Here is a 23,491-nt window from a genome sequence, read left to right as displayed (position 1 = left end):
AAAAAGAAAAACAAAACAAATCGCAGAATGGTGCATTTCTCCACCTTGTGATCTTCTTGTTCTGGAAATTCAAGCATTCAAATATGTGAAACCTACCAATGTTGGAGAATCAAGTAGCTCCTATGCCTAAAAATGCATATTCGTATAGTTACACAGTTACTTTTTCTTTAGTGCAAAGATCCCTCACCTTAGCAGTGCCTTTTTAAGAGCAGTCTTCAAGGCTCTAGTTGCTGTCTTCGAGACCAATACTAATAGAATGCACTCTGTCAGAAGAGAAAGCACTCTGTCAGAAGAGAAAGCACTCTGTTAGAAGAGAGAGCACTCTGTCAGAAGAGAATGAATATGCTGACACTATCACCAGGACAGGTGATCTGTAACAGAGTTCCAAAATGCCAACCCTCTGCCTCCTTTGGAACATTATCCTCTCCATCTCAGCTGTCGTAGCCTAAAGAGGAACCCATCTACTGCCTGTACCTGTGCCTCCATCTCAAGGTGACATTGGGCAAAGGTCACACAGCCTGAAGAATGATAAACTAGAAACTTCAAATCTCGAAAAAATCTCCTCATTGGCACAAACCGCATACAAGGTCAGGATTTGCCATAAGCATGTACTTACAGTGGATACCAGGGGCATAGGAAATCATGAGCTTTTTGCAGTTCTGTAAAAATCCCCAGTAACTGGAAGGCAGTGACTCATTTTGTCTTCACCTGCCTACCCAGTGGAAGAAACTTATCAAACTACCGTTCAAAGTAGAAAAAAAAGACAAACAGGTACTTGTGTTGATCAAATATTGTACAGAGTGGCTGCTAGCTCACATTTCGGCGTTCCCGAGTAGCGTTCGACGCATCATGACCTTTCATCCGCCATATACTGAAACCATTAAGTATATAATTTGATCAAGAAAAGGGCTGTAGAGAGAATGGGAAGTCATTCACTAAACAACTTGCTCTAATTTATAGCAAAACAAAGAGATGCTAAGGAGGAAGTCACCCATATTAGATGTCAAAAACCCAAACAAATGGATCAGGAATGAAGAAGCTTCGATTATTCACTACTCAAAATTGTCCAACTGTTAGAACAGTGGGATTTGGATGTACAACATAGATTTGCACATACCAATCCTCAAGAATCGCAGGAAACCTCTTTGCTTCAAGATCTGCAATCAGTACTTCAAGTACAAAGTTCTCCCTGATTATATGTATGTAGTGGGACATATTAAAAGGAAAATAGTGTATCCATATTTAGATGACTAGTTAGCCAGATTCTTATTTGGTTCTAGGAGACGTAAGATTTATACAAAGCTGTAGAAGTTCTACGAGTTCTGTGCCTTGAAATTAACTACCAAAAACTTAAAAGTACCACAGTCCAATTGATCCTATATTTAAGCTTCATTAAAAAACAGTAGTTCACCTTACAAGCCTTTAAAACGCATAGGCATACCAATTAAGCATATCCTTTGGAGTACAGAATGTATACAGCCTGGTAAACTAGAAATATATTTAATCTTGTTGAATCGCACACAATACAACCAGCCAGATCTCCTGTCTTGGTCTCCATAGCTTTATCCCTATTCATAATCTCATCATCCCAAAGTCCAATTCAACATTTACCCCTTTAATAAACGTCTGAAATATAATTTTATAGGTAAAGATAGAAAATCAAAATGGCTATTTTTAAGTCATGAGGCTGTTTGTAATGGTTCAGCCATCTCAAAATAATCCACATCTCGATTTATGTTCAGACCAAAAGAGGAAAATTAAGAGGTCTTTCAAAGCAACTGGTAGACATCTGTCTCGTTATGTCGTTACAAATACATTTTGAATACGGAAAAGAGAAACTAAAAAGAGAGTAATGCAGGTTGATCCAAATATGGTTATGACACCATTTAAGATATGAACATATTTTAATAACAGTAAAGTTTTTTGATTTTTTTCAAAACACAGAATGAGAGACTTGAGAACAGTGGCTTGATGGTATTGAGTTCATTGTTTTGGCTGGAACAGCTGGAAAGGATCGATTTGAAGATTGCATGGGTCAGACTTTTTATGTCTTCAGCTTTATGAATCTTTGATTCGGGGTTTCCTGAAATCCCTGGAATCTGAATCAGGCTTCCCTGCGAAGGGCAAGTATGAGAGTCTAGAGTCTTGTAGGTCTTCAGGATAGTTTGAAATGGAGTCTTGCATTCTGTTGAAGCCTATGAATGTCCTTGGGGGTTGTGGTAATGTGCTTAAATACTTCAGTCTAATGACCTAAATTTCTGGTTTTAGAAGAGCCAGGCTAGATGTGAGACTGCTAACAGTTGGTTATTTTTTAAGATGACCTGTAACACAACCATAGCTTGAACAGCAGACAAAAGACATTTAGGTTGAGACGCAGTTTTGCTTCATTAGAAATAATTAGAGACTGTAGCATGTACTTAACATGTACATGTTCGGAGAGGAGGGGTTTAACATAAATCTTGGGGATTTTACCTATGTTACGAGATAAGTTGTTTTCAAGATTAGTTTGCCCTGACAGGTTCCACTTGGTGGTGTGTTTTGGTGTAATGTTCAGTGGTTAGTCTTATTCGGGTTGATCATCAAGTTCAGTGACAACAAAGAATGTATTGGATTACAATGTAGTTTGATATTCTCCATCATTACTGGGTTCCATCCACATACTGATGGATTTTTTCGCTGTGTCCTCCAACTGGAGACCCAGCTGCTCTGGGTACAGATTTAAAAGAATATGAGCTAGAGTGGATCCTTTAAGGAACAGTATGTGTTTTCTGCATATCTTTATTAGTTGGTCCATGTTGTGTCAAAATGGAATATCCCAGACGAGAACCATGGGAATCATGAGTATTCCGTGATGATCTATATCTGAAACAGTGGAGAGATTCAGAAATATGTGCTAGCAGGAGTCCCATCAACCACTGTGCAGAATGTGTCTCCCATTATCCTAAGTGTTGCCACTTTCAAGGCAGTATTCCTTGAGTGAGCCCGACTGGTAGGGAGCAAGGTAGCAGAAGCATCCACATCCTTGTTGTTGATCAGATGCATTGTCATGAATTTCTCAAAGACTATTCTTCGAAGAGGCCGTAAGACATGGGGAGTAAGTTGGTCATGAAGTTGATGTTTTTTGATGTCTAATATGAATCTGTGTTAACCAGTTCTGAAAAAGTCAGAACTAGAGGATAACATTGGATCACAGAGGACGCTACTTTCGGGTCTGGGTCTATGTAGGCGGATAATATTGGCTAAAGTAGTGCAATCCTGCTTGTAAAAAAAAAAAAATCAACCCCTTTGAGCTAAACAAAGAGGCAAAGCATCCACTGCTACCCTTATTGCAAAGCCCCTGTTCCTAAAAGTTCCAGTACAAGCTGCTGGCAGACCCAGCCATGCCATGGTTAAACATTACTGCATTGATTCCAAAGTGAATGCATACCTTAATAGTCTAGGGCTCGCTGTGCAGGATTAGTATACCTTGATTTACTCTGTTTTTCCTGGTTTGCTCACCTTCAGAGTAGAAGAATGTGCTTGCATTTCTATTTGTTTATTCATATCAAGAAGAACCCTGAAAAAAAAGGAAGTTACCTCCAATTTAATGCAGTTCTCCATCATGGTCATTACATTTAAACTGAGGAGTATACTAAATTCCTTATTGAAGCAGTTCAAAATTCCCATATTTAGTTTTGTATCCAAGTGTGACAATTCCTCCCCTGGCAACTCAAAGAGCTCCTTCCAGTTAGAAAAATGGTAAAAACCTGGCTGTTTCCCAGGACGTAGTGGCCGGTGCCTGTTCCTTTAACTTGCTCCCCCTTGAGTCACGTTTCCCAGCGCCAGGATGCCTGCTAGGTGATAGCGCGCTATATAAATTGAATAAATAAATAATAATACATTCACTGTTTTGTTTTCACATTTTTAAGAGAAGAATTAAAGTGGGATTTCAGATAATTGTGTTTTATGGTTTACAATTTGATTTTAATTGGCTCTTTCTTTAAAAAAAAGGCTAAAATAACTAATTCTTGTAAGCATATTTAAAAAAATATATAACCTATTACCTATTAACATGTTTAGGTTCCCAATGTCCGGGAAGTTATTCTGCTGTTTATGAATCCAAAGAGATGCTGTTAATTGGGAACTAGCAGAACTTAAAAATAACTTATCCTTAGTGTTCAGTAGTGCAAAGATTCCTCTGTGAGGAAAATAAAAAAGAGGTTTCTTAGAACAAAGCATACCTGTGTAGTCCACTGTGGGATTGAAGATTCATTTTGTTGGTTCAGTAAAGAGGTAAACTGAGTGCAGCAAGACTACTGCTTAAGTGCAGGTAAAATACTGCTCTGCTGCAAATAGAGTGTAATTTCACGTCCCTGACTCACAAAAAGTGTACATATGCTTTGGTATGAAAATTTCATTTAGAACATCACATACGAGCACTCCGTCTCACATTTTATTTATAGTTACAAAGCTCCCGTTTGGAGCTTAGAATTCCACCTTTACAGAATTCCCACATTCTCTCAATCCAAAATGTTATTCTGTTCTAAGTTCCTTAATGATTTTTTTCAACAATGTGTTTGTTTCAATGCGAGTGAACTAATTCTTGACTCTTGATTCAACATATGAAGTGTGAGTTTGACGTACTAGGTGAAAGCTCCACCACAGGCTGTTTTATAGGCCTTGCTGTTCATAAAATACATCTGGCTTATGGCATTCAGTGCCATTTCTGCCACATGGCAAAGGAGTTGAGGGAGCATCCTGTTCAAAATACTTTGCAGCATCAGGTCGGCTAGGCATAAGGTTATGGTGGATTGTATTTTGAAGAGTTCTGAATAAGGCTAGTCCTAAAACTACAGTGAGTGAGAGAAACTAGGCGCTGTTTAAGCCCTCATTTCCCAAACTATGTGCAACAGGGGTATATCTGGGAGTACATTCTTTCTTCGGGGAAACTTAGTGTGGGGTCACAGCTAATGTCCTGTCACTCTACTTTTGTTCCTTTCTTGACTTGGTCTTTCTCTGTAGATGTCATTCAGCATTACACAGACAGTGAACATATTGTGGTGTATCACAGAGGACGCTACTTTCGGGTCTGGGTCTATGTAGGCGGACGTCTCCTGAAGCCTCGGGAGCTGGAGGTACAATTTCAGCGGATCCTTGATGACGACAGCCCCCCGCAACCAGGGGAAGAGAAGTTGGCAGCCTTGACAGCTGGGGACAGGTGAGAGGAGATCCCAGGTCACTTTCTGCATTAGAAGGATATGTAGTATGTTTCATGTTACATTTTCTAGATCTTTGCTCTTCAAAGTGTGAAAACCTGCCTAATAATTCATAACCAGTTCTCAAGAAACATCAGGGGTTACATTTTTTAATTCAAATGTAAATAGTACACTGTATTATATATCCAACACTAACATAGGAAACTGACTGTTGCTGGCTTTGAAAAACAGAGTTTTGCTTGTGTTACACTGATCTTCACTTAAATCTGGACAGAATATACTTTTCCTTTTTTAAATGCATCTATGTAGATTTTGATTCTATGAAGAATTATCAGTGTGAAGTCCTGGAGCCTTTAATAAACCTTACGTTTTTGATTGTAAGTGATTAGTAAAGCACTCGCCACACATCTTTCGGAGAGCTTAGTTATGCAAAGAACATGCTATCATAAAAATGTCCCATTAACATTTCCAGCAATGCTATGCACCTGGAATTCTCTCCAGAGCTCTTAGGTTGGACAACATTCAACCGACTTTGTGTTATTTCTACTTTTTCCAATTTTTGTAGAAGGCGATTTAGAGTCAGCCAAAACCTTTATCACCACACATTTTATCATGTAGGAGTGCACATCTTTGCTACTTTCCTCCTTGAATGCCTCTTCCCCTAGTAGCATTAACTTTTGTTTTTCATTCAACCAACTACTATTCTGTTAACATTCCACTCTTAATTTGATTGGAACACAACCTGGCGAAATGATCGTATTGGTCAAGCACCCTACATACTCCTTTCTATTTTGTGTATTCCTTATCATTTGCAAACAACTCGCACTCAAACATCTGTAACACTTCGTTTTGAAAACCCATGCCATACCATTATATGCATTGTTAAACTCTCCTTTCCGGTCTCTCCCCACCTTCTATTTAATTCCCTTTTTTTGCCATCAACAACCTCACATACTTCATGTTCATTTTAACTCCATACTCTATTGTAATAGGTTACAAGACAGCCACAAACTCAGTTGTATCTTGAGATTTCATATTTCAGTGCCTGCAGATCCCTTACGTGTTCATCATTGGCACAGCAGCAGACAGGAACGAAATTGAAAGAAAAACGGAACTTCTGATGATCTCTTGATACTTAAGTCCCTCCGCAACATGCTGACATCTCATCACATCAGCCAATGCAAAGTATACTGACACTATTTGTGGCCTACTACCAGCTCTCTTTCCGAAAGAAAGAGAAACCGTTTCTCCAGAAAGCAACTTGTACTCTGGCAACTAGATGGTGGTAAGGCCCTGCTCCCCGGCCTCCCAGATGCCACACTGGCACCCCATAATGGCACCCTACAGTCCTCAGCATATCTCATCCAGGGCCATGAAGAATTATAATCCGAATATCCCTCATATTGGTGGATCTCCACTGGCTCCCCTTGCCGTCACACACCATCTTTAGAATCCGCTGCATCATTTACAAAGTATCATGACCAATATTCCTTCTTGCGTTGCAGAGAAGCACACCTGCAGCCAGAAAATCATCAGTTTGCAGACTAAAAAGTGTCAACGGAAAAAAAAGACAGCAGGTCTACACCAAGGATCTGAAACAACATACCCAATTCTGTCATAACTGCCCCCAGACTGCTCCGATTTAGGAAAGGGTTGAAGACTTGCCTCTTTAAAGAACAATTCATCACAATGTATTAACCTTCCACAACCCAGATTCCTCTCTCTAGGAAATCTCCTTACCTGCTTGCTCAGCCCATATTTTTCACCTTTTTTACGTTACCCTATATTTCTTCTGCCTTAAAAACTCTGTGCACTTTACCCCTGTTAATCCATGGTAAAATGTCTGTGTTCCCCCTTTAAACTGGGTATATATTCTAAATGGATATATTTAACTTACCTCTAAGTCGCAAGTATATAGTATAGAATGTACCCAGGGCCTGTAAGTTGAATGTCACTAGTGGGCACCTAGTGTGCCATTTCACTAAAGTGACAGTGTAAAACATGTTTTCAGGCCTGCCAGTGTAGTCTGACTGTAACAGAGTAAAGAATCAAAAAGGAGTTGAGCCCTGAGACCTCGAGGGCTCTTGATAAGAAATATGTATGACTCTAAACAGCCATTTTCTGCCTATGGTATGTTTTTGGCCATCGGCGTAGTCATGGTTGATAGCATCATCATCGGGTCTTGTGGCCTCCACCAGGAGGTGATCCCGAGGAAATGTTCAATCAGGAAACGGGACTTCTAACGACTTCCCCCACACTGATGCTCGATCCTCCTCTTTCCTACTGCGAACACATCCAGCAAATCTCCATATTATTAGTGTCCATTCCTATGAAATAAAAAGACGTTACAGCTCTAGACAGAGATAAACGTGTAAAGTTTCATTCAACGTAAGCAATATTGTCTTTGGTAGGATGTTAAATCACAGTCTTGCAACAGTCAATTATCAAGAAAGGTTACTTACATCTCAAACGTGGATTTTTCGGGCGGGAGTTACAAATCTGGGAGGGCTAATCCTTGACTCAGAGTCCTTAATATAAGTGATACATTTCCTAGCTATTGCAAAAGAAAGTTTCATTCTGTGTCATGACCAGAGGCGAGGATTAGGCTAGTTTAAAGCTTGTCCACCACCAAAGATGCCATTTTCATCACCGGCTTAAAGTAGAATCACTTGAAGGTGGAGTCGGAGGACCAATCTGTTGCATTTAGGATATCCTCCAGCTGCGCTCCCTGAGAAAATGCTTTAGAGGTCGCCATACCCCCCACCCCCCTCCGAAATGAGTGGGCACCAGATCGGGAGATATTGATCCCTGCTTCTTGCATAACCCAGCGGACCCACCTTGCAATCGTTGGGGAGGACACGCCCTGTGTGGCTTTGTGAGTGCAATAAACCTATGGACGTATGTCTTCTGTCACCACTTCATAAGCTTTGGGCGCTCTTAGCACACATAGCTTCGGGACATCCGAGAAAGCTGGATAAGACACAAATTTCTAGTTATACTTTGTTTTCCTGGATATATAAAAAAATTCAAAACTCTGTTAACATCCCATAGGGAAGAGTATCGGGGCTCATGTGGAACAGACAACCTGATACCGCTTAAGATTTTCCATACCAACTGATGTTTCCCCTACTGGATGGCCATCCACCGGATTATGCCCTGACAATATGGCCGACCTGAATTATTAATTTACCTATAGGCTAATCCCTCTGCCAACAAAGAGGTAAAAAAGTTTGGAATGTGGACAGCATCGGCCCCCATCGGATCCACCTGTTGTCGAAGACACCAACCCCCCCCAGCGAGTTCAGGCGTAGCGGTACCCTTATTGGTACTTTCGGCCCAAGACTTTGCAAGCAATGAGACAGAGTCTGCTGAAAGGCTCGGCACTTTCCAGCATCCCCTTAATGTACTAGACCATTAGGTGAAGTGCGCCCTTGAGAAGCAGGTGATGGGATTCCTGTGGGCATCCCGAAGGAGATCCTGAGACTGGGGTAGACGGATTGGAAAATCCCAAGAACGTTCTATCAGAACTGGAAACCAAGTGGCAATCTCCAAATTGGGGTAATCACCACTAGATCTGCCTGTTACCTTCGCACTTGTATTGACAACCTCATGTTCATCACAAAGGGAGGGAATGCATAAGTCTTCTCGATGCTCTAGTCTTGGAGAAATGCATCCACTGCTATTGGGTCCGGCTGCTAGCTGCAATACCTCTGGGCTTCCAGCCGGGAGGCAAAGAGGTTGATCAAGAAGGGGCCCCAACGGGATTGAAGGTCCTCGAATGCCATCGGATGTTGTTTCCAGAGCCTGGTGTCCTGCCAATGATGTGAGTGCCAGTCTGCCACTTGATTGAACAGACGCCACAAAGGTGCTCTGCCGACAGTGAGATCTGGTTGGCCAGCCAGTATTCCCAGAGGTCGCAGCCAGATCCAATATGGCTTTGGACTTCGTCCAGCTGAGGTGATTGACATAGCTGACTGGCGCCACAATGCCCATCTTGAGAAGGAGGCAGCTTTGGGCCTTGTCCTTGGTCCAGCATTTCACCGTAAAGGACCCTCACATTAATTCCAGGCGGTTTGTGAAGGTCCGGTTCAATGGAGGACCATTTTCCTCCGGTAGAGACAGCCCTGCAGTGAACACCCTAGCCGGAACCGCTGGCATTTGACTGGATCACCACATCGGGTTGGGAACCGAAAATGGCCCGACTGTTCCACTCCTCCATATGAGATATCCAAAACTGCAATTCAGTTTTTGCCTCAGAGTGGAACAAACTGGGAAAAGGTGAGGCCTTTGCGCAAGTACGAGCACTTGAGACTATGAAAAGCCTGGTAATGAAGGGGGCCCGGAAATATGGCTTGTATTGATGAGGATAGGAGGCCCACCACCCTGGTTAAATGGCATAAGGATATTGTGGGCTTGGGCAATGTGCGTTTGAGTTGTGTCTGATTTTTGATAGCTTGCGGGAGGGAAGGCATAGGTTCGCCTGACTAAATCCACCAGGAACCCGAAAAATGTAATCCTTTGAGAGTGGATGAGGCTTGATTTTGATTCTTTGATCACAAAACCCAGGGACTCTAACAGATTCACTGCCTGTTGCAGTTGAGAAAGCAGTAGCTGAGGGCATTGGTTTATGATGAGGATGTCACTATCAGTCTGAGACCACTCGATCTGAAGTGCTCCACCACGGGCTTCATCACCTTGATGAAACACCACATAGCGGAGGATAGACCAAAAGGGAGGGAGGTGAATTCGAATATCTGGGACCTCCACTGGAATTGAAGGAAGTGTCTGTAGGGGAAATATGGGGATAGTGAGGTAAGCATCCCTGAGCTCTAGGCAGATCAACCAGTCTTGACCCTTGAGAAGGTCTCTGAGAAGGTGGATTCCTTCCATCTGGAAATGGCGATAAACCAGCCACTATTTGAGCTCCTTGAGATTAATTGCTGGAAGATAACCCCTGTCCCGCTTCTCCACCAGGAATAGGTTGCTTAGGAATCCTCTGGGATGAAGGGTAGAGGCCACCATCGCCCCTTCGACAAAAGATCGGAAATCTCACCATCTATCAGTCCCATCTGCTCTGGAGGGAAGGTAAGGGGTCTGGGGCAGGATAATCAAAGAACTCTATTTGGAAACCCTCTACTGTCTGTAGGACCCAAGCATCCGAGGTTAAGGAGGCCCAATTGTGAGATAATAATTGCTGTCTGCCCCCTAATTCTATTCCCACTGACCTCTGAACACTCGCCTTGTTGGGAGTTGTAAAAGCCATTGCCTCTTCATCTACCACCTCTGTGGCGCCGATTTGACCTTGTGGGATAGAAGTTCCCAAACTTAGTCTGGTCTGGCCAAGGTCCTCTGCGGGATTCCACAGCCATATAGCAAGCTTGGTTGTAAACCTTTCTTGGGTCCCGAATAAATGTACCCAAGAAGGTTTTCAACTTAACATCCACTTCTGGCTTGAGGGAAAAATTTCCCTCCAATGCCAGCCTCGGGCACTCTGCGCAGAGACAGCTACCTAATGGTCAAGCTGTTTGTGGTGCCTGGCTGCCATATAGGCCGCCACCTATGGGGCAGGAGCCCATTCCGCTGACCGCGTGTGCAGAAGATCGTCAGGGTTTAGCATATCATTACCTGGGTCCTGGGGTTCTGTGATGGGTCCTGCCGCTGCTGTGAACAGGGTCTGCCTGAATCCCCATCTGAGTTCTAGGGGCCCTCCGCTATGGGTCCGGTCTCCAAATTTACAAACACCACCTCAGTTCTCTCGAAATTGTGCCATTTGTGTTCCCCAAGAAAATGACTGCCCTCAACACCCAGCTAGAAACTTTCTCTAGAGAGACTAACAAGCCTAAGGCTTACCCTCCTATGCCATATCCAGAATCTTTGCTAAAGGCCCAGCGGTGTACAACAAATTGTCTTGGCACGCCCGCCAAAACCAATCAATATCTTTCATTGGGTCCCGAATAAACGTAGCCAAGAAGGTACTGAACTTAGCATCCACTTCTGGCATGAGGGAGACCTTCCCCTCCAATGCCAGCCTCGGGCACTCTGCGCAGAGACAGCTACCTCTTTGTCAAGCGGTTTGCGCAGCTTGGCTGCCACATAGGAGCCCATTCCACTGACCGCGGGTGCAAAAGATCGTCTGGGTTCAGCATCTCATTACATGGGTCCTGGGGTTCTGTGACTGGTCCCGTCACTGCCGTGAGCGGGGTCTGCCTGAATCCCCATCTGAGTTCTAGGGGGACTTGTCCGGATATCCCATGGGCGATGTATCGGGATCCCAAGATGGTCCCCCAGGTCTCCCAAGGGGCGAGTGGGACTAGGAGGAGCCTGGGAGTCCATAAAGGCGTTTTTCAGGCATGCAAACGCATCAATATCTACCCTTGCCTCCTTTGCGTTTGGGGCCTGCGGCAGATGTGGAGGGTTGCCCTCGAGGTAGGGGGTTCGGGCCTATGAAACATCTTCCCTCGGCCTGAGGTGTTTTTGACACTGGGCCTCGAGTTGGAGGATTTTCTTCTCTAATGGCACAACCACCTCGAAATAGAGGTATCCATCACTTGGGAGAAGTGATAGTCTTTGGGGAGGTAAGTATCCTCCTCCTAACAGTAGTTATCAAAGTCCTCCATGCTATAGATTAGTGAGGACTGTGGAGGATGGGGATAATGGAGGGGAATTCCTCTGTAATAGACTTCCCAAAGGGTAATGAGGAAGGCTCAGGGCTTAGGACAACCCCCTTTGCTTATATTGTGGGTCTCGATTGCATGGGCTAGTCCCCCTAGCAAGGCTGATCTTACCCAATACCATGGGTGTTTTTGCTCCAGGCAATGACTCACATTTGATTAATTGTGCCAAAGAAAGCATTTGTGTCATCCCACGAGTTAGGGCAGCAGCCGTGCGTGTCTCTCTGCACCGGCCGCACCTGGGGTAAAGATTTAGCATGTGAAGGAAATCACGAGGTTCCTCTAGCTGCCGGTCGGCTGCACCACGGAGAGAGCCGGCAGGCTGTTTCAGCGGCTGCGAAAGAGGCAAGAAATGCTAAAATGGCCATTACACGGTAAACCGTAATAAAACCATCGGACACGTGCTGATAGAATAGACAAAGGCAAGCACTATGCACAACATAAGCATGCACGTTGGATGCAAGAAATATACAGACATTAAAGCCGTTTACAGCAATATATTACAGCATGACATGAGGGAAAAATTAAAATACTTAGCTTGATGCTGCTGGAACAGAAAAGAAAGAGGAGGATAGGGCGTCCTCTGGGGAAGTCCTTGGAAGACCTGCTCCCTGATTGGACATTATTGTTGAAGTTTTCTCTTTCCATTTCCTGAAGTCTCATGGGATTTTTTTTTTTATATAAATCTTTTTATTAAACAGACTCGACAGAAAGGTACAGTTCCACAAAGGTCAATAAAGAGGGTACAGCAAAATCAAATACGCATACAAATACAATAGGATAGTTCATTGGAAATCACAGGGAGGGAGAGGAGTACAAATGTTGCCATGGTATGCATTCCAGGAGGCCCATATCTTGGACCATTTTCGGGGCAGCCTCGGGCTGTATATACAGTCTTTTCACTTAGCATACACCAATCAAGGTCTTTTTCCCAATCTGTAATCGTGGGTGCATGTGAGGCTCCCCAGAGATGCGCGATAGTCCTCTTGGTGATCATACAGCTGAGTGTGACCCACTGTGTGGAGTGTGTGTTGAGGTCGGTCGGTTCCCAGATTTTAAGAAGGCACCTGGGCGCTTCTGGCTTAATTTCGACCTCCAATGTTTAGCTCATGACTGCGTGTATTTTTCGCCAATATTCCTGGATTGGTTCACAATGCCATATAATGTGCATGAATGTGCCAATTTGAGTGCAATCCTACTCTACAAGACCTGTCCGTCAGCCCACACATGTGTACCAGTTGGGGACCTGCTACATAGATTCTGTGCAGGATCTTTAGTTGCACTAGCCGAATCCGCGCCGGGATAGCAACTGTTTTGTAGGAGGAGACTGCCGTTTGCCAACTTTCATCGTCCAATTCGATGCCATCTCCAGTCCATTTTTCACGTAGTGATAGTAGGGGATCATCCATATTGTTGATGTGTTTTCGATAGGTATGGGAAATAGCCCTTTCTGGTAGGTGGCCATCTAGCAGTCTGTCCTCCAGTGGGGAGCTATCTGGTGCAGAGGAGTTACCGGGCAACACTGTCTGTAGTACGTGTCGGACTTGCAGATATCGAAAAAGCTCCGTATCTGCCTAGAGAATATTGACTTTGGAGAATGTCGAAAGGCTTCACACCCCCTGTACCCCATAGGTCCCTAATGTGGGAGATGCTAATTAGGTCCCATTTGTCGAAACCTTTGGAGTTTCCCAAGTCTCCTAGCTTTTGTGAGTCCCACAAGTGTGTGGCGAGGGTCAACCTATTGTTCCAGCCAAGCGATTTGGTTGCAGCAAGCTAGATTCTAACTGTGTGATTGGTAGGATCAGTAAGTGGGTATCTGTCTGGTTTGGGGTATAGTGCACGGGTGTAGGCCCCGTTCGGAAGGAGCCAACGATCCATATTGAGCCCCAGGTCGTCAGGGAGGCTGTACGTGCCGTGGTTTATTGCTGTAAGATGTGCTGCCAAGTAGTATTTTTTAACGTCTGGTAGTCCGATTCCACCATCCTACCAGCTGAGCATGAGTTTTGGTAAAGCAATGTGCTGTCTCCCACCCCATAGAAGGTCCTGTTGGAGCCCTTCAATTTCTTTAAAATACGAGTTTTGTAGGGCATAGAGGAAACGGGGCTGGGACATCATTATAGAGAGCGGGAGTGACTTCCAATTTGTGATCTCACATTTGAGTCTCTGCAGGGGGGAACAAGGTTACGGGCATTTCTGACCGAGGGGTCGAGAGAAATGAATATGCCTAGGTATTTGTAACCTTCTGAAACTATCGATATGGGGAAGTCCCTGGGTAGCAGAGGAGGGCCCCCACAGAGGACATATAGGAGAGATTTTTGCAAGTTCATACGAAATCCAGAATATCTGCTAAAAATGTCTAGGATGTCGAATACGGCAATCAGGGATCATTTGGGGGATGTGAGATACAGAAGGATATCATCCGCATATAAAGATATACTGTCTTCCCAGTCTGCCGTTCGCCTCCCTCGGATCATTACATCCTTACTGATCCATGCTGCAAGGGGTTCGAGGGCAAAGTGAATAGTAAAGGAGATAGGGTACATCCGTGGCGGGTCCCCCGGCTAAGTGTGAAGGTCTCATATTTTTTATTGTTTACGACTACTTGAGCCATAGGTGCGCTATATAGTAAGCGTACCCATTGGCTGAAAACCGGTCTAAATCACAGTTTTGCAAGTACGGCAAAAACATAAGACCATACAAGTGTTTTGAATGCCATAGTAGCATCTAAGGAGACTATGACTGCATCTTCACGTATGGTCAGTGCTCTTCCCAGTACCCCATGCACTCTTCGCAGGTTTAGAGCAGTATTCCTCCTTGACATAAGCCCTGATTGATCAGGATGTACTAAGTCTCCTACTACCTTGATTAGTCTATTGGCAAGTACTTTAGCTAGGGTTTTGGGTTCTGCGTTCAGCAATGAAATGGGTGGTAGGAGGCGCAGTCTGTTTTTGGTTTCCCTTCTTTGTAAATTGTGACAATGGTCGCGATTCTCTGGTCAAGGGCAGTGATCCCTGTACAAGGCTGTCGTCATACATGGATTTCAAATATGGGGCTAATTTGTCAGGACAGAGCTTATACAGTTCAATTGGGATACCGTTTGGGCCAAGGGCCTTACCCGGGTGGAGCGCCCGTATCGCAAGTGCTATTTCGTCAGTGGTGAGGGCACTATCCATAAACGTTTGGTCAGCATCCAAGAGTGTAGGAAGGGAGATATCTCTAATAAGGTCTGAGGAATCTGCTTCTGTGTATGGTGTCACCGAGCTATAGACTGTGTGAAAGTGGGTTGCAAACTGATTGGCTATGTCTTGGGGGTCCGTTATGGGGGACATGTCAGCGTCTCTAAGTTCCGGGACGAGCCTACTAGTGTGCTCTTTTTTATCAAGCCAGGCAATCAATGTTCGAGGCATATGAGCTGTAGATTGCACACTGTGCATAGATCGCCACCTAGTGTTGGGCCCGGATGTTTGCACTTTGTTGTTGTCCTGAAAAGTACTTTGGAAGTCACAAGATAGGTGACTCCTACTTAGGACCACATTGCGCATGGGCATCGGCTCCATCCCCAGATTGCTTTTTTCCGCCATGGGGCTCGGATGCGTTTCCTGCGCTCCATTTTGGAACCGATTTTCCTTTGGCGCGCAATCCTCACCCAGTTCGACGGTATTGTTTAGATCGTGCTACATCGACACGATTTTCTACCACTTCGAAGTCTTCGATTCCGGTCGTCGACGAAGGCCTTCGGGCCTACCTAGGCCTTGCTTTCTGGCTCATGGAAAGAATGCCATTCAAGAAGTGTCCTCAATGTGGGTCGAAGTTTTCCCACACCGACCTACATGAGGTGTGCAACCTTTGCCATTCACCGGAGCACAAGGCCAAAGACTGTTCGGCGTGTGCCTCATTCTGCTCCAAGAAAACCATTCGAGACCGATGAGCTCGGAGAACTATGGCTCACTCGTCAGCTTCGATCCCCGACGACATCTTCGAAGAGGGCGTTGACATGCCAGAACACCAGCATGCCGAACAGAGTATCGGATCCTCCGATGCCGAAGACTCCGACGTCGAGGACATCACTCCAGCTCAACGGGTCGTAAGTAAGCCCGTTGACCCCAACCCTTCCTCGACACCCTCAAAAAAGGCTTTGGTCACACCCCCCCCTTCGGGCATGGGTACACACCGAGAAACTGCTTCCCACCCCCCGCCTTCGGGCCCGGCAGAGAAGCCCACTAAGCCTTCAGGCGGCTCGGGCTCAAGCCAGCCTATTCCCGGTGCCAATCCTATACCAACACCGGAAAAGAAGCCATCTTCCTCTAATACGCCGAATGTTGCTCCGACACCTAAGCACACGGCGCCGAAGACTGGCAGCGGCTCATCGATGCCGAAACTGCACTTGGAGCCGAGTAAAAAACCGCCCAAAGCGGCAGATTCACACGCGCCGAAGCCGAAAAAACACCCGGAACCGAAAAAACAGGTTCCGGTAAAAGACATTGCAAAAGGGCACACTCCTAAGCCAAAAGACTCGACACCAGCTACCGACTTGGTGCCGAAAAAACCTACGGAGCCGAAAACTTCGACGCCGAAGGATTTGCCCCACTCAGAAGAACTTTTTACACCGGATCCCAATCAGAAAACCCTTGTAAAGGATCCTAAAACCGGACAATTGACTCTCAGCTCCAAGAAGAGACCACTTGAGGCGCCAGCACCTCCTCCCCCTCCAAAGAAGGACATTGCAACCTCTCCATTAAGGGTCCCTTCTCCACCACCTCCCCATATTGTTATTCCTCCTACACCACATCATTCACCTACTCCATCTACGAATCCAGATGATGATGCAGACACAGATTCTGACGACATAGGTGGGGGTGCCCACGACCCAGCAGGCACCAATAGTCCCCCTCAGTCACCTAATCCATGGGATGATTACAACACCCCTGATGTGCCTTACGTCCCACAAGATGACGTATACCCTTCCAGACCTTCCCCACCAGAGGACACTCTAGGGTTTAACCTACTAGTCCAAAGAGCTGCACAATATCATGGGGTGGACTTACACACTGACGCGGTGGAGGAAGATTTCCTACTAGACACTTTTGATAACACACAAAGGTCTACTGCCATTCTACCAATGCTTGATGGTGTCATCAAGCACTCAACAGAGGTTTTTAAGGATCCTGTCAGGGATAGGGTCCTCAATCCTCTCATTGAGAAAAAATATAAAGCTGCCCCTACAGATCCAGTTCATATTAAAGGTCCAGCACAATTAGATTCTCTAGTAGTGTCTAATCCACCAGATAAAGAATCTAAGCTCCTTGACGCCTCCGGCAAGCGAACACCGGCACAAGCAGCTAACATCTGGCGCATTGCCAACACCCACGCGTTGCTGGCAAGATACGACAGGGCACATTACGACAAACTAGAGTCCATAATGTAGCACCTACCAGATAAATACAAAAACAGGGCTAATGAACTTATACAGGAAGGTAAAAATATCACTAATACTTCCATTCGTTTTGCCCTAGACGCTGCAGATACCGCCTCAAGGGCAATCAATACCAGCACCCTACTACGTAGACATGCCTGGCTACGTATTTCAGGTTTTAAACCTGAGGTACAAAACTCCATCCTTAATCAGCCATTTGATGAGACACATTTATTTGGCCCAAATGTTGTTGTGTCTTCAGAGAAAATGAAAAAAGACACCGATACAGCAAAATCTATGGGAGCCTTGCAGCAGCAAGCTATCAGACGTTCCTTTTGTCGCTCATCATTTAGAGGCAAAACAAGAGGCTACTCCTCAGAAAGTCCCTCCACTTCCTACAAAACCCCTGGTCAATCCACATTCACTAAGGGCTACCAGAGAGGGGGTTACAGGGGTAACAACAACAAAGGCAGAGGCAAAAACAACAACTCATGCTCTGCCTTTACCCCTACCCAATGACTTTCCTCCCCTTCCCCCTCAACATTCCACTCCTGTGGGGGGAAGACTGCAACAATTCCTTCCTGCCTGGATCAACATCACATCAGACAGGTGGGTGCGACAAAATATTCAGTCAGGTTACTGTCTAGAACTAACATCTACCCTCCAAACATATCACCCAAACAGCGTCCAATGTCACAAGAACATCTATCACTGTTAAAGCAAGAAGTAGTATCCCTGCTAGAAAAAAGTGCAATAGAACCAGTTCCTCTGCACCAACAAAACAAGGGGGTTTACTCTCTATATTTTCTGATTCCAAAGAAGGACGGCTCTCTAAGGCCTATTTTAGACCTCAGACCGCTAAACATATACATACAGTCAGACCATTTTCACATGGTCACACTCCAACAAGCCCTTCCGCTCCTGCTGCAAAACGACTTCCTGGCTACTCTAGATCTCAAGGACGCATACTTCCACATTCCCATTCACAAGGCTCACAGGGAGTATCTCAGATTTGTAATAGACGGGCAGCACTATCAATTCAAAGTAATCCCATTCGGAGTTAGAACAGCACCAAGAGTATTCACCAAGTGCTTAGCAGTAGTGGCAGCGCATCTACGAAGACAACACATCCATGTCTTCCCGTACCTTCGACGACTGGCTCATAAAAGGCAGCTCATACAATCAATGCGTGGAACACACTCATACCACCATCCAACTGCTCCACAACTTAGGGTTCACAAAAAGCCACACCAAGTCTCATCTATAGCCATCCAAAGTACAACAGTACCTCGGTGCCACAATAAACACCTCAACAGCGCTAGCTTATCCCAGTCCAGCAAGGATAGCCAGCATGCAAACTCTTCTAACAAAGTTACAGCTACAACACTCCCTCCCAGCACGAGTGTTCATGCAACTCATAGGGATGATGGCCTCTTGCATCTTCATAGTACCCCATGCAAGACTTCAGATGCGTCCTCTCCAAGAGTGCTTATCACGTCAATGGAAACAGGCTCAAGGTCACTTAACAGACCTAGTGTTGGTAGACGGTCGGACTCATCGCTCTCTGCAGTGGTCGAACACCAAAAACCTTTCCAAGGGACGACCGTTCCTAGAGCCAGTTCCTCAGATAATCTTGACCGCGGACGCATCGCTCTCCGGGTGGGGAGCCCACCTACTGCAACACACCATGCAAGGCAGGTGGACACCGCAACAAAAATTACTCCACTTCAATCATCTGGAGTTACTAGCAATATTTCTAGCACTAAAAGCTTTCCAGAAGCAAGTAGCAAACAAAGCTGTGTTAGTCTGCACAGACAACATGACAGCAATGTACTACATACAGAAGCAGGGAGGCACACACTCCCTGCAACTCTCTCAACTAGCACAGGACATATGGAGGTGGGCTATACCTCAAAACATATTCCTCCTAGCCCAGCATGTTCCGGGAGTACAAAATATTATAGCGGATCTGTTAAGTCGTCAAACGCAACAGACCTACGAGTGGGAACTTCATATGCAAGTTCTTCAACAATTCTTTCAGATGTGGGGACAACCTCAAATAGACTTATTTGCCACCCACGAAAACGCAAAATGCCCAAACTTTGCCGCCAGATATCCACACCCACTGTCAAAAGGCAATGCAATATGGATGAATTGGTCGAACAGATTAGCGTACGCTTTTCCACCTCTACCACTCATGCCATTAGTAGTACGCAAACTACAGCAGCATTCTCTGACCCTCATCCTAGTTGCTCCAGCGTGGGCCAGACAACCGTGGTACACCACACTGCTACAACTGTCTGTAGTACCGCACCAAAAACTGCACCTGTCTCCACACCTCTTAACACAGAACCGTGGAGAAAAGACACCCGGACCCAGCTCAGCTCAACCTTGCGATCTGGCTCCTGAAGTCCTAGAATTTGAATATCTGAACCTTCCTTCAGACTGCATGAATGTCATTAAAGTAGCTAGACGTCCAACCACTAGGGCATGTTACGCGGCCAAGTGGAAACGATTTGTGATATATTGTCACAACAACAATATTGATCCCCTAAATGTGTCTTTTCAACACATCATAGGATACTTACTGCATCTCCAAAGATGTAACTTAGCCTATACGGCTATTAGACTACATCTTGCTGCAATAGCAGCATATCTGCAAAACAGACAACATTTATCTTTGTTCAGAGTGTCTGCAATTAAAGCCTTTATGGAAGGCCTTAAAAGAATAATCCCTCCCAGAGTACCACCTTTGCCTGTGTGGAATTTAAATGTTGTTCTCACACGGTTAATGGGACCTGCCTTTGAACCTTTACACAGATGTGAATTACAATTTTTAACATGGAAAGTTGCTTTCCTAGTAGCTATTACTTCTCTGCGGAGAGTTAGTGAACTACAACCCACTAACCATCCAAGAACCCTTCTTGCAAATGCATCAAAATAAGGTAGTTCTACGTACTAATCCAAAATTCCTGCCCAAAGTCATTTCTCCATTCCATTTCAATCAATCTGTGGAACTGCTGTTTTCTTCTCGCAACCAGTCAGTAGCAGAAAAAGCTCGTCACACATTAGGAAAGAACTCAACCTTTTCGTAAGACAAAACAACTTTTTGTGTCTTTCTCACCACCACACAAAGGGAATCCCATTTCAAAATCTGGGATAGCTAGATGGATTGTCAAATGCATACAGATTTGTTACCACAAAGCTAAACGTACGTTATCTGTTCCTCCTAAAGCCCACTCTACAAGAAAAATAGGGACTTCAATGGCATTTTTAGGGAACATTCCGCTAGATAACATCTGCAGGGGCTACATCGGCTACACCGCACACATTCACAAAACACTATTGTGTAGATGTGCAAACAAAACAACAAGCTAATGTGGGCCAGGCTGTTCTCAAAACATTATTCCAAACTACTGCAACAGATCGGGGTGGTCGCCGCTAAGAGTGGGTACTGCTATACAATCTATGCATAGTCTGCAATCTGCAGCTCATATGCCTCGAACGGAAAATGTAACTAACCAGTATGCATTGGTTCTTGGCATGTAGAGCTGAGAGTTGCACACGCCCACCCGCCTCCCCGGCTACCCTTGTCTGTTCCAGTATTATCTTAATTAGATACAAATTACATGGCCACCCTTCCTTTCCTTGCAAAGCTCCATCATTTCCCTAATGGCGAAAAACAATATGGGGATGGAGCCGATGCCCAAGCGCGATGTGGTCCTAAGGAGGAGTCACCTATCTCGTGACTTCCAAAGAACTTTTCAGGACAACAACGAACTGCAAACATCCGGGCCCAACACTAGGTGGCGATCTATGCACAGTGTGCAACTCTGCAGCTCTACATGCCAAGAACAGATGCATACTGGTAAGTAGCATTTTCCTTTTCAGCTTTGTCTCCCCAGTCATAGATCCGGCCCAGTCTTTCCTGCCCAATTAGTTTGGCACTGTCGGTGACCAGAGCCCGTATTCGTCCTGGCGTAAACGGAGGGAGTGAAGGGCTTCAGGAGTGGCGTCAGAGTTCACGTCTTGTTCAAGATGATAAATCTCTTGTTCCACGTCAGAGATGACTTTTATCCTGTCCTTTTTTTTGGCCTGCTATTAGGGAAAGGGCTTGACCCCGGACCACTGTTTTAAAGACTTCCCATAATTCTTGAGGGGACTCAACGGTCGGTTCATTTTCCACGTAATAGTCTTCAATAGACTTAACCAGGTCTTTGAGGTGCCAGGGATTTATAGGGGCAATGCGCCCTACTTGTGTATGATCTAGAACTATGTGCACCAATAGAGGGGGATGGTCGGAAATACCTCTGGCAAGATGTCGGATCTAGTGGAAATCTGTGACTTGTGGAGCTGGGACAATTATATAGTCAAGACAGGAGAGACTGTTGTGTGCCCCAGAGTGAAAAGTGTGCTGGATCTTGTCCGGGTTGTAGGTTCTCCATCCGTCCACTAATCCCATTGCCTCTAAAAAACTGGAAAAAGAGTGAGCGGCCTGGGGCATTGTGCGAGAGGGGTGTCTATTGGGCGAGCCCGATAAGACGGAGTTAAAGTTGCCGTGGAGCACTAGGTGCCCATCAGGCAGTGTTAGCAGCATAGCACTGAGGTCAGTGAATGATTGTAGCCATGGAGGTGCATATATCGACAGGAAAGTAATGGTTCGGCCTTCCCAGGTGTCCGTGACCCCGACATATCTCCCTCTGTCATCTACATAGGTGGACGTAATAAATAAGGGGAATTTCTTTGCATGATGCCCACCCCTCTTGAGTTAGATGCAAAGCCCACGTGTGTCACCATTGAGTATCCCTATCTGTGCATTGCTTTGCACATATTGCCTATAAGGTGAGTTTCCTGAAGCAATACAATATCCGGTGATAGTCTCTTGATATATTGCAACACCACACTTCTCTTAATTTCGTCCTCCAACCCGTTAACATTCCAACGTAAGATTTTGACTTCTTTGTTCCGCTGTATACCCATTGACATGTACGTAGAGCGTGACAGTTGCTTTGCAAACAGGGACTATACCATCGAGATAATGCAAAAAATAGTAAACAAGAAAAAAAAAACTCCCAACAACCCCCCAACCTGCTTCCCTGCACTCTGGGTCAGAACTGCCAATAGTTATAAAAATGCAGAATGCCTGTCGCCCAACAATATTTCTAAAAGAAGAACGTGGGGGGAGGCCTTAGCGCCCCGTTAACCCCTTTTCTTACCGTTGCAGATTATAGGTGCATTGTGTGGTAGAAAGCCAAAATACAGAATACTAGGTCCTTCAGTAATATAGTGCACTGTTCCTCGTCTTCGAATGTCAAGAGACCGTGAGCGGAGCCCAGCTTATGGAGAGAAAAGGTGGTCCGAAACCATCAAAAGTCATCCGATGAAGTAACACTATCTGTTTCAATGGTCGCTGGAGCTTCTTTCCTGTGAGACTCCCCAGTTGTCCAGCCAGTCCTCTCCCACCTCTGGTAGGTCGAAGCAGCGGATTTTTCCATTGACCTCGACACGTAGACGCACAGGGAAGATCATAGCGTATTTAAGACCTTTTTCCCGCAACCTTCGTTTGACATCCAGGAATGAGCGTTGACGCATCTGCACTGCCCTAGTGAAGTCAGGAAAGAAGGTAATTTCTGATTTGTCCAGTTGGACCGGAGGAGCGACCCTGGCGGCTTGGAGACTTGTATCCCTGTCTCTGTATTTCAGCAACCGGACCAGTTTCGAACAGGGTGGGGCTCCTGGCTTCGGACGACCTCTGGGTACCCAGTGCGTTCTTTCGGTCACAAACCGCTTGGACAGTCCCTTCGGTTGCAATTTTGTCGTGATCAGGTTTTCAAGGAACAGGTTTGCGGTGGGACCCTCCAATTTCTCCGGCACCCCAAGGACGCAGATGTTGTTGCGTCTTAAGCGCCCCTCATAATCGTCCAGCTTGTCCTCTGCGAATCTACGGAACACTTGGAGCTCTTTGACGTCATTCTGCACTTGCGAAGTGTCTTCCACAAGGTTGGCAGGTGAGCTCCAGCTGCTTGACCTTTCCCCTATATTTTGTAAGGTCCGCCCTGATCAGTGTCACTTCAGAGGATAGGGCTTCAATGGATGTGTGAACCCCTGCTATTGCCGCCAGTATGTCTTTCATTGTGGGCTCTGAAGAATCCTGTTTTGCACCGCTTAGTTGCTTGTCGCTTGTTCCCTTCCGTTCGGGTAGGTCCACCTTT

At 45.4% G+C, this 23,491-nt stretch overlaps 1 protein-coding gene across 10 annotated transcripts in view; it reads left to right on the top strand.

Annotated features, from left to right (window-relative positions):
- Window positions 1–23,491, top strand: part of LOC144770575 (carnitine O-palmitoyltransferase 1, liver isoform-like) — a 525,217-nt gene that overhangs the window by 274,552 nt on the left and 227,174 nt on the right. For all 10 annotated transcript variants that reach the window (XM_078655216.1, XM_078655221.1, XM_078655217.1 and 7 more), the window contains exon 10: window positions 5,002–5,197. In XM_078655216.1, coding sequence (XP_078511342.1) covers window positions 5,002–5,197 — 196 coding nt within the window. The remainder of the gene's footprint in view (window positions 1–5,001; window positions 5,198–23,491) is intronic.

This window comes from Lissotriton helveticus, chromosome 7 (genome assembly GCF_964261635.1).
Source record: "Lissotriton helveticus chromosome 7, aLisHel1.1, whole genome shotgun sequence".
Taxonomy (NCBI): Eukaryota; Metazoa; Chordata; class Amphibia; order Caudata; family Salamandridae; genus Lissotriton; species Lissotriton helveticus.
Note: the sequence above shows the minus strand (reverse complement) of the source record. Positions and strands in the feature narration are given on the sequence as shown.